The following is a 12,115-nucleotide window of genomic DNA, read 5'->3' as shown; positions in this document are numbered from 1 at the left end:
TTTGATAAATAGCTCTCCCACATACAGTACCTCTAGAGGTGAGCATAACAACTGCAGCCAGAAAAAACATGACACAGCAGAGCTCTAGGGGAACTGGTGGATGAAGATGATCACAGAGACACTGTAAGATGTTACAGTTATATCCGGGGAGCGGAGCTGGGAACTTGACTCTGGCTTCTGAGTTGTTTGGCAGGGTCTCCAGGTTGTTCCTAATAGGACAGGCTAAGTGTTTTGTTTTGTTTTTTTGCCATGTTGCCTTTATGTTATTTTGGGGCCATTCTTAAATGTCATTTTTGGCCTATGACATCTGTATGGTATTTGTGGACCACATTGCCTATACATTTTTTCCCCTGAAACATGGGGCTTGATTCACTAAGACAAATAGCATGCCTTATCTGAGTTAACACTCCTTATCAGAGTAGCGTAGCGAGCGCTACAAACTTATGCCTGCTAATTGGCAATGATGAGAGCTCCACTCATCCTGCCCTGAACCCCTGCGGGTTCGTAGCGCTCGCTATACTACTCTGATAAGGCATGTTACATTTGATAAGGCGTGTTAACTTTGATAAGGCTTGTTATCTCTGATAAGGAGTGTTAACTCGGATAATGTGTGTTATCTCTGATAAGGCGTGTTAACTCGGATAAGGCATGCTATTTGTCTTAGTGAATCAAGCCCATGGTGCCTTATGTTATTTTGGTGCCATGTTGGCTATGTGTTTGAGGCCATGCTGCCTATAGGTTACTTTAGGGATGTGCTACCTACCAGGTAGATTCACTAAAGGTAGCGCGCACAAGTGGGATAAAATTAGCCTGCACACGCTATGCATGGTCTAGGCAGGGTAGTGTGCCTTCTTAAGTTACATGCAATCCTTATAAGTGTTGCGCAATATCCTGTAGCGTGACGGCAATACTTCACTAGTGAGGCCACCACTACATTAATTAACGCAGTTTACTAACGATAGCACTCATTAGTAACGTGCATTGCCATAGCAACGGTCGCGCTAATCTAGTACCACACATTTAAGAGAACCTATCAGCATCACCATGTAGGGGAGTCCTAATAGACAGAGGTAAAGCTATACAGCCCTTAGTGACATTTCCTATGCTGTGGTTATTTTAGGTTGAGGCGCAGACTGATGTGAAAGCTGATGTGAAACAGACTTGTGCGAGAAGTGATGATCAGTCCATAGAAGAGGATGAAATCACTGTGATAATTAAAGAGGAAGAAGACTCGTACATGTGGCACAATTCACAAATCAACCAGAATGAAATGATGGTGAAAATTAAAGAGGAAGATGAAGAGATGTTTCTGTGGGGTGACTGGCAGGCTGAGGGGGAGAGTAAAACAGTGACAATGAGTGGGAAATCTCCTCTACATATCAGCACAGGTAAGGAACAGACAGCAAACTCATAAAGTATTGGCAATTTAATTATCTATCTATGGGCTTGATCCATTAAGCTGCGCTGCTATAGAAGCGCGAGTTAAAATTCACCATTCTCCTCCTCATTTGTTGACGCTATGATGTTATACTGAGGAATGGAGATGGGCCTTTCATATGGTGTACAGTATCTCCTCCTCATTTGTTGGTGCTCTGATGTTATACTGAGGAATGGAGATGGGCCTTTCATATGGTGTACAGTATCTCCTCCTCATTTGTTGGTGCTATGATGTTATACTGAGGAATGGAGATGGGCCTTTCATATGGTGTACAGTATCTCCTCCTCATTTGTTGGTACTATGATGTTATACTGAGGAATGGAGATGGGCCTTTCATATGGTGCACAGTATCTCCTCCTCATTTGTTGGTGCTATGATGTTATACTGAGGAATGGAGATGGGCCTTTCATATGGTGTACAGTATCTCCTCCTCATTTGTTGGTGCTATGATGTTATACTGAGGAATGGAGATGGGCCTTTCATATGGTGTACAGTATCTCCTCCTCATTTGTTGGTACTATGATGTTATACTGAGGAATGGAGATGGGCCTTTCATATGGTGTACAGTATCTCCTCCTCATTTGTTGGTGCTATGATGTTATACTGAGGAATGGAGATGGGCCTTTCATATGGTGTACAGTATCTCCTCCTCATTTGTTGGTGCTATGATGTTATACTGAGGAATGGAGATGGGCCTTTCATATGGTGTACAGTATCTCCTCCTCATTTGTTGGTACTATGATGTTATACTGAGGAATGGAGATGGGCCTTTCATATGGTGTACAGTATCTCCTCCTCATTTGTTGGTGCTATGATGTTATACTGAGGAATGGAGATGGGCCTTTCATATGGTGTACAGTATCTCCTCCTCATTTGTTGGTGCTATGATGTTATACTGAGGAATGGAGATGGGCCTTTCATATGGTGTACAGTATCTCCTCCTCATTTGTTGGTACTATGATGTTATACTGAGGAATGGAGATGGGCCTTTCATATGGTGTACAGTATCTCCTCCTCATTTGTTGGTGCTATGATGTTATACTGAGGAATGGAGATGGGCCTTTCATATGGTGTACACTACAGTATCTCCTCATTTGTTGGCACTATGATGTTATACTGAGGAATGGAGATGGGCCTTTCATATGGTGTACAGTATCTCCTCCTCATTTGTTGGTGCTATGATGTTATACTGAGGAATGGAGATGGGCCTTTCATATGGTGTACAGTATCTCCTCCTCATTTGTTGGTGCTATGATGTTATACTGAGGAATGGAGATGGGCCTTTCATATGGTGTACAGTATCTCCTCCTCATTTGTTGGTACTATGATGTTATACTGAGGAATGGAAATGGGCCTTGCATATGGTGTACAGTATCTCCTCCTCATTTGTTGGGTACATGATGTTATACTGAGGAATGGAGATGGGCCTTTCATATGGTGTACAGTATCTCCTCCTCATTTGTTGGTGCTATGATGTTATACTGAGGAATGGAGATGGGCCTTTCATATGGTGTACAGTACCTCCTCCTCATTTGTTGGTACTATGATGTTATACTGAGGAATGGAGATGGGCCTTTCATATGGTGTACAGTATCTCCTCCTCATTTGTTGGTACTATGATGTTATACTGAGGAATGGAAATGGGCCTTGCATATGGTGTACAGTATCTCCTCCTCATTTGTTGGGTACATGATGTTATACTGAGGAATGGAGATGGGCCTTTCATATGGTGTACAGTATCTCCTCCTCATTTGTTGGTGCTATGATGTTATACTGAGGAATGGAGATGGGCCTTTCATATGGTGTACAGTACCTCCTCCTCATTTGTTGGTACTATGATGTTATACTGAGGAATGGGGATGGGCCTTTCATATGGTGTACAGTATCTCCTCCTCATTTGTTGTTACTATGATGTTACACTGAGGTATGGAGGTGGGCCTTTCATATGGTGTACAGTATCTCCTCCTCATTTGTTGGTACTATGATGTTATACTGAGGTATGGGGATGGACCTTTCATATGGTGTACAGTATCTCCTCCTCATTTGTTGTTACTATGATGTTACACTGAGGTATGGAGGTGGGCCTTTCATATGGTGTACAGTATCTCCTCCTCATTTGTTGGTACTATGATGTTATACTGAGGTATGGGGATGGACCTTTCATATGGTGTACAGTATCTCCTCCTCATTTGTTGGTACTATGATGTTATACTGAGGAATGGGGATGGGCCTTTCATATGGTGTACAGTATCTCCTCCCCATTTGTTGCTACTATGATGTTATACTGAGGAATGGAGATGGACCTTTCATATGGTGTACAGTATCTCCTATACAATAAAACTTCTGCGCCTCTGCATATAAAATAAATGCACTCTTTAATAAAATTGTTCACAAAATTGCACAAATCTGCACGCAAAGATGTATCAGCAGCCCCACTCCCAGCCACACACCTGACCACATTCACAAGTCCCAGGGAATGTCACCCAGAATGCTCCACTGTAAACTATCAAATGCGTGTACTCATCTATATATAACTGATTTATCTAATTGATGCGCATCAATCTTTAGAGTTGTGCTAGAATAAAATACTCCTGAATAAAATCCTCAAGCTGTGATCCTTCACTGCATGCCTTGCACTTCCGCAAGGTAGCAAAATATAGATGTATTTACTTTTCCGTATAGTCCTTTGATCATAGCAAATCTTCTGCACTCTGCAATGGCAAACTCACGGTTTCAGAAGTTAGTCGGCGTTAACAGTCTCTGGTCACTTAAAAGAGAGAGGAGGAGCAGAAGGGACCACACAACTCTCCAGGCATCTGCGTTATTGAATCCACTCGAGTCCCGGCCGGTAACTCTTCACTGGATCAATTCCGTAACAAGCTCCACACGGACTTCCGGCTTCCAGCTCTATCAAGCTTTGCTTCACACGGAGTCCGGGGGTGACGTCACCACAACTAAGAGCCAATAGCCTACGCGTTTCAGTAGGTTACGCCTACCTTCTTCAGGGCATGTTCCTATTGGCTGTGTGTCCTCTTATACTGCATGACTCCACCCACCTCTCTCCGCAACATGTATACAGTGTATTTCTTCAGCGGTGTCGCTAAAATGCATAGATTTCAATGTCAGAATTAAGTCCCAGCGGGACCCCACTATTCATAGTGTAAATCCATTCAGTCTCCTTGCGGGACATTTTATCAATATAGTTGCCACCCCTCCAATCTCTCTCCACAGTCTGTATAGCATAACATTTAAACGTTTCAAGGCTCTTTCCATGTTGTTCTTTAAAGTGCTTACTCAATGGTTGTTTCATATTCCCATTTTTAATATTATTTATATGCTCTCCTATTCTGGAGAGAAGTTTCCACTTTGTCCTGCCAATATACTGTTTTCTGCAACCACATTCAATGATGTAAATTACTCCAGCACTATTGCAGTTCAAGTCACCCTTTATATTGAATTGCTCAAGCGTTACAAACGACTCAAACTTCTGCATTGGTGCACAGTACTTCGTATTCTTGCAGGGCACACAAAATCCGCACCTCTTAAAGGAGCCATTCTTTTTTCGATTGACCCTTGTCTGTGGTTCATTTACAGTTGGAGCTATTATATTCTTAATGTTATTGGCCTTATTAAAGGTATACTTTGGTCTCTCAGTTAAAATTCCATTCAGAGTTTTATCTTTCAAGAGAATTTCCCAATGTTTTTCCACAATTCTCTTTATGTCATTCGATTGCTGACTATACTGCATTTTTATGCTAGGTAATGGATATATATCATTCCCCACCCTGGTTTTTAATAAATCCTCTCGATCATACTGTCTCACCTCATCTGCTGTCTGTTGCACTTTCATACTGTCATATTTTTTCTCCACAAATCTCTCTCTTAGCACCACTGATTGCTCATCATAATCTTCGATTTCGGTACAATTGCGCCTTAAGCGCATAAATTGACCTTTTGGGATGTTTGTAAGCCACTTCAACATATGACAACTGTCAAAATAGATAAAGCTATTAGTGTCAACTTTCTTAAAGAAGGTTTTTGTTTTAATCCGTCCTTCATCAATATAAATATTTAGATCCAAAAAATTAAACTCACATGTAAATTCCAAATTGTAATCATTTTTAATATTTAACCATCCCAAAAAGTCTATCAGTTTCTCCTCACCTCCTCTCCAGATAAACATAGCGTCATCGATAAAACGCTTCCATAGGACGAGGTCTGCCCCGGGGCCCCCCATGAAAGGCCCATCTCCATTCCTCAGTATAACATTATAGTACCAACAAATGAGGAGGAGATACTGTACACCATATGAAAGGCCCATCTCCATTCCTCAGTATAACATCATAGCACCAACAAATGAGGAGGAGATACTGTACACCATATTAAAGGTCCATGTCTGTTGCATGGTATGACATCAGGCTGTGATACAATGTAGGCCATTCTTCTACGTAAATACACCAGGACTCGGTGAGCCACAGTTGATTTGGTTGTATTCTACATTTTATCTTATTTCTGCACCACTCTCTTCTCTGCTCGAATTCAAGCTGCTTCTAGAACAGCTTGCATAACTCTTAAATGCAAAAAATATCCATGAAAAAAAAATTTGCTTTTCATACCAGTTTTTTCCTCTAACAGATTGGCAGAATGTTGGGAACCCATCGGAAGCTCATCTTAGTGTATCTCCCAATTATAATACAGAAGATAATGTCACCGCACAATATCCTCCAGAGCAAAATCTCACAACTTCGTATGTCCATTATGGCCTTTACCCAGCAGATAGATCAGCAAATCCTTGTAATGCTGAGGAATCCTCTGACCAATCGCTCAGAATTATCCCTGATATCCAACCAGCGTTTGTGGACAGGACTCTAGAGCCATGCAATTCTGTGCAATCTTCTACCCCTATATCCTGTACCGTTACTTACGGAGGTAATCCGGTATTTCCTTGTTCTGAATTTGATAATTTTTCCCAGAAGTCACGTACCGAACCACAGAAAGTGTATACTGTGGATCACCCGTTTAAATGTTCAGAGTGTGGGAAATGTTTTATGTGGAAGTCGAGTCTAGTGAGGCATGAAAAATACCACACTGAAGGGCAGCCCTATTCTTGTTCAGAGTGTGGGAAAGCTTGCAGAGACAAGTCCATGCTTGTCCGACATCTGAGAAGCCACACAAATGAGAGGCCTTACACATGCTTGGAGTGCGGCCAGAGATTCAAACAGAAGACTCACCTGACCAGACATCTCATAGTTCACACGGGTGAGCGGCCATTCTCCTGTCCAGAGTGTGGGAAACACTTTGGTCAGAAATCCTCTCTTGCTCACCATCTGAAAGTTCATGCCGTCAAAAGTTCCCTTTTGTGTCTGGAGTGTGGGAAGATTTTTAAAACAAACTTTGAGCTTTATGAGCACCTGAAGGTCCACGCTGATGGGAAGATCGTTTCTTGCTCGTATTGCAAAGAAGCATTCATAGCAAAAGATAAGCCTTACCTACTTCAGACTGACAAGCCCATTTCTTGTTCTAAGTGCGAGAAATATTATTCTCATAAATCGCTCTTCAGCAGCCGTCTGAAAGCCCACGATAGCGAGAAACCACATTCCCACTCTGAGGACTTGAAATGTTCCAGTCGGAAACTAGAGATTCTTAAAGGGCAAAGGAGCCAAGTCATAGAGCGCATGTTTTCATGTTCAGAGTGTGGGAAAGGCTATATTCAGAAAGGAGATCTTCTCAGACACCAGAGAAATCACACAGGGGAGCGTCCTTTTTCCTGTCCGGTGTGCAAGAAAACATTCATTAATAAAGGAGTCTTCCTCAGACACCAAAGAATTCACACCGGCGAGCGTCCTTTCTCGTGTACAGAGTGTGGCAAAGCGTTCATTCAGAAAGTAGACCTGCTTAGACACCAGAGGAGCCACACTGGCGAGCGTCCCTATTTGTGCACAGAGTGTGGGAAACGTTACACACAGAAAGGACATCTACTGAAGCACCAGAAAACTCACACTCGCTGATGTACGCTGCCATTTCATATGTTGATATTTAAAGATTGAAAACATGAGCGATCAGTCAAGTAGATGTACTGATGGGAGTCTGGTGGGCAGATTAACCAAGGGGCTTATTTTGTCTCAGAATGACTCCATCAATAGAAATTAGTCATTAGTGATGGACGAACATCCCGAACGAATGTTTGTAGCGGACCCAATTTATTTTACAAAGGTGTCAAAACTATTGAAAAATGCGGGCAGTGTCAAGTCCACTAGGACCAGCACTCTCAGGGATTTCTTCCAAAACTCGTAGAAATCTTTATCACAGAATCTTCAACATCATAAACATTAAAATACGTAAGCCGTCACAGGGACAATCCAGCAATATGATAACCACCAAACATGGCCAATGTCCATGGAAAGCCTAGTCCCCAAGCAGATGGAGTATTTATAGCAGTCGGGTAGACAAAGGTCAGCATCATATAGAAAGTCCAAACATCACGGCGAAAGACACCAGCCACCGTAACAGCTCTTGGCTGTTATGTGACATGGCAGAGAGGGGCCGATTCTCTGCGCCTAAAAATTGCTATTGACACAACGAGTGTTACTATTTTCAGTACAGGCCGGTGACATTGCCCCGCAGTGGACAATGTTACTGGCCTTCTGTGAATCAACCCCTTTGACTGCTTTATATCTCATTTTCCTATATAGGCTTAAAAATGATTTTACCAAACGTTTTGTGAACTGTCAATTCTTTAAAGGGGCACTACAGCGAAAAACTGTAAAATTTAAAATATGTGCAAACGTATACAAATAAGTAGTACATTTTTTCCAGAGTAAAATGAGCCATAAATTACTTTTCTCCTATGTTGCTGTTACTTACAGTGGGTAGTAAGAATCTGACAGAAGTGACAGGTTTTGGACTAGTTCATCTCTTTATAGGGGATTCTCAGGGATATATTTATTTTCAAAAGCACTTAGTGAATGGCAGTTGCTCTGTTCACCTGCCAAAAAACTGTAGGGAGCAGGGAAGCTGGCCAGAATCATTGTTTAAATCCTTTTTCAGGAATATCTTTATAAGGAATAAAAGCCTTGCTGAGAATCCCCTATGAAGAGATGGACTAGTCCAAAACCTGTCACTTCTGTCAGATTTTTACTACCTACTGTAAGTGACAGGAACATAGGAGAAAAGTAATTTATGGCTCATTGTACTCTGGAAAAAAAATTACTTTTTATTTGTATATGTTTGCACATATTTTACATTTTACAGTTTTTCGCTGTAGTGCCCCTTTAAGGCTGGTATACTGTATATCAGGGGTCTCAAACTCAATTTACCTGGGGGCCGCAGGAGGCAAAGTCAGGATGAGGCTGGGCCGCATAAGGAATTTCACAATCGCGGCGCATCGCCGCCTCTGCTCGCCCCTCTCACTCTTCCCCCTCTCACTCTTCCTTCACAGAGAGGGGCGGGGAGAGGCGGCGATCCGTGCGGCGATTGACGTCAGGAGGGGCAGAGCTGAAGCTGAAAGCTCTGCCCCTTCCAGAAAATGCCGGCGGATTGCCCCCGGGCGATTTGGGGGCTCTGCAGCCCTTGTTTAGCGGCGGGGATGCGGTGGATTACTTGGGAGCACTGAAGATTTTGCCAGCGAGGGCCACAAAATATTGTATCGAGGGCCGCAAATGGCCCGCGGGCCGTGAGTTTGAGACCCCTGCTGTATATCCTCCTGTAGATCCCCATTGCTCAGGGAACAAGGTGACTGTCACCAAATAAAGTTAAAACACTGATTAGTAACCAGAGTATATACACAAACTTCACACCTTCACAAGGAGAAAACAATCACTTGCATGCAGGTCCTGTGCAACATGTGATTTTCGAGCACTAGTTTGAGGACTGAGGGTTCACAGGAAGATATACAACAGCCTCACATAACCTTCATAGAAGAAAGCTTGTAATTGCTTGCACTAAGATGTTCGGTCTACTGGCTTGCCTGTTTGTGGAATAGAGCATCTTGGCTACAGCGTCATCGTTTTCATGAATTGGGAAACTCCTGTGCTTATATCTTTACCACTTGAATGTTTTAAAGCTCTAAGGCTGAATGCACAGTGGTCAGTAGTACAACGCATGCGATAAAATGAATGTGAGCTGCTATGGAGACTGCACATAGACTTTAATACAAAGCCTGCCTGTAGTGAGTTAAAATCACATGATCAGTTATAGCCCATTACTGTGAACAGCCCCATAGTACTGTATGGGCAGTGAGCTGGCATGCAGATTTATTCTGCAACACAAAAAAGAAAAGAGCCGGCACATCCGAATTGAATCTTTATTGGTTCCATGTAAAAGCATAGGGCCAATGTTTCAGAGCCACGTAGAGCCCCTTTATCAAGGCAATGGTTGCTTGAAGGCTAAAATCTGTCTGACGCTGTGCAGAAATTCTGTAGAGGAAGTGGGAGTCTGGCTCCTTTAGACACTCACAGAGAATGATGTGTATTCATCTGGGATCAGCAGCAGCACTTCCTCTACAGGAATCTTTGTACAGCGGCAGACATATTTTTGACCCAAGCAAACATTGCCCTGATAAAGGGGCCTACGTGGCTCCGAAATGTTGGTCTTATGCTTTTGTATGGAAACCAGTAAAGATTAACTTTGGATGTGCCAGCTCTTTTCTTTGTTGAATAATACATAGTGGGCGTCATCCCTCTTTTTCAGCTGCTGCACTCCCCTTAAAGAGAACCCGAGATGGGTTCTAAGAACGCTATCAGCACACAGAGGCTGGGTCTGCTTATACTGCCCAGCCTCTGTTGCTATACTGCTGCCCCCCAGATCCCCCATGCGCTCTGCTTGCCCCCTATAAATCAAACCCCGAGCTAGCGACACACCGTGTTTTGCAGCCGGCTGTTTACCTTTGGAAGTGTCACTCTCTGCCGCTCCCCCGCCTCCTCCATAGTGCCGCTCCCCTGCCTCCTCCATAGTGCCGCTCCCCGCCTGCATCCCTTCCCTCCCTGATTGGAGAGAAGGGACGCGGGCGGGGACCGGCGCTATGGAGGAGGCGGGGGCGAAACTGACACTTCCAAAGGTAAACAGCCGGCTACTACACGCTGTGTGTCGCTAGCTCGGCGTTTAAATTATGGGGGGGGGGCAAGCAGAGCGCAGGGGGGGCCTGGGGGGGAACAGTATAGTAACAGAGGCTGGGCAGTATATGCAGACCCAGCCTCTGTGTGCTGATAGCGTTCTTAGAACCCACCTCGGGTTCTCTTTAAAGACTATGGGTTTGATCCTTTAGTGTGTTGGAGATAATACTACCAATGTTATTCTGCAACACAATTAAGCACTGAGAACTAGCCCTTGTCACATGGAAAAGTAAAATTACTAACTAGTGAGGTAAATTACTTACTAGTGAGGTAAATGCCTCAATAAATGTAAATTCAAAAAGAGCATTGGGTAAAACAAGTGAGATGTTCAGTATTTATCTCCAACCTTGAGCTGTCGGTAACTAACAAACAGACATTCGGGAGGCTATAGAAGGGATTGAATGCTGATGAAAACCATTAAAGTTCCTGAAGGGGCAACTGTAGTGAGAGACATACAGAGGCTGCCATATTTATTTCCTAATCTAATCTATTTGGCTGCAGTAGTGTCTGCATCACACACCAGAAACAAGCATGCAGCTAATCTTGTCAGATCTGTTAAAAATGTCAGAAACACCTGATCTGCTGCATGCTTGTTTAGGGTCTATGGATATAAGTATTAGAGCCATAGGATCAGCAGGACAGCCAGGCAACTGGTATTGCTTGCCAAAAACCATAAATACACACTCCACGACAGCACGTGCTGGTTAAATTGGTCCAGACAACCTGTCAGCCAACAAAAAGATGCAAATACATGCACCTGTGTCTGCAGTACCAAATCCAGCAAGAGCTGAAACAGGTGGCCATAGACAGGAGAGAGAGAGCTGAGTCACACACAATTATAAATTGTGTGACCAGCAGGGGGCACAGCGTGCAGGTATCCCTCTCCAAGCCCAACTGGTATTGCTTAAAGGACACCCGAGGTGACATGTGACATGATGAGATAGACATGTGTATGTACAGTGCCTAGCACACAAATAACTATGCTGTGTTCCTTTTTTTCTTTCTCTGCCTGAAAGAGTTAATTATCAGGTATGTAAGTGGCTGACTCAGTCCTGACTCAAATAGGAAGTGACTACAGTGTGACCCTCACTGATACGAAATTCCAACTATAAAACACCTTCCTAGCAGAAAATGACTTCTGAGAGCAGGAAAGAGCTAAAAAGGGTCAATAGTTCATAGATTTTAGCTCTGGCATACTTCAATGTATGTGTCATTGAGCAAAAACAATAAAACAGTTAAAACTTAAAAAGTAGATTTACACATACTGTAAATTAAAACTGTGCAATATCGTAAAAAGTCATTTTTAGGAGAAGGAAGATAGATACAATTGTTTATTTCATTCATTTATTTTCGCCTCGGGTGTCCTTTAAAAGGAGATAAATATGGCAGCCTCTGTATTCCTCTCACTTCAGTTGTCCTTTAACTGCTTGCGGACTTCTATGATCCACATCGATATCTGCTAAGGCTGTGTGAATGTCGAGCTGCTAAGTGCGGTCAATGGATCACTGGTGCCGAACAGTGGTTACCAAGGGTAAGACCTTCTATAACCTAATATAAGGTTATAGAA

At 43.1% G+C, this 12,115-nt stretch overlaps 1 protein-coding gene across 1 annotated transcript in view; it reads left to right on the top strand.

Annotated features, from left to right (window-relative positions):
• The window catches only part of LOC137535103 (zinc finger protein 182-like), a 29,060-nt gene extending 20,897 nt beyond the window's left edge, over positions 1-8,163 (top strand). The window contains exons 7-8 of the mRNA XM_068256904.1: positions 1,121-1,388; positions 6,074-8,163. Of these exons, the coding sequence (XP_068113005.1) occupies positions 1,121-1,388; positions 6,074-7,446 (1,641 nt within the window). The 3' untranslated portion in view covers positions 7,447-8,163. The remainder of the gene's footprint in view (positions 1-1,120; positions 1,389-6,073) is intronic.
• The last annotated feature ends 3,952 nt before the right edge of the window (positions 8,164-12,115 follow it).

This window comes from Hyperolius riggenbachi, chromosome 10 (genome assembly GCF_040937935.1).
Source record: "Hyperolius riggenbachi isolate aHypRig1 chromosome 10, aHypRig1.pri, whole genome shotgun sequence".
NCBI classification, from domain to species: Eukaryota; Metazoa; Chordata; class Amphibia; order Anura; family Hyperoliidae; genus Hyperolius; species Hyperolius riggenbachi.
The sequence above is the reverse complement of the archived record's forward strand: the minus strand, read 5'-3'. Positions and strand labels throughout refer to the sequence as shown.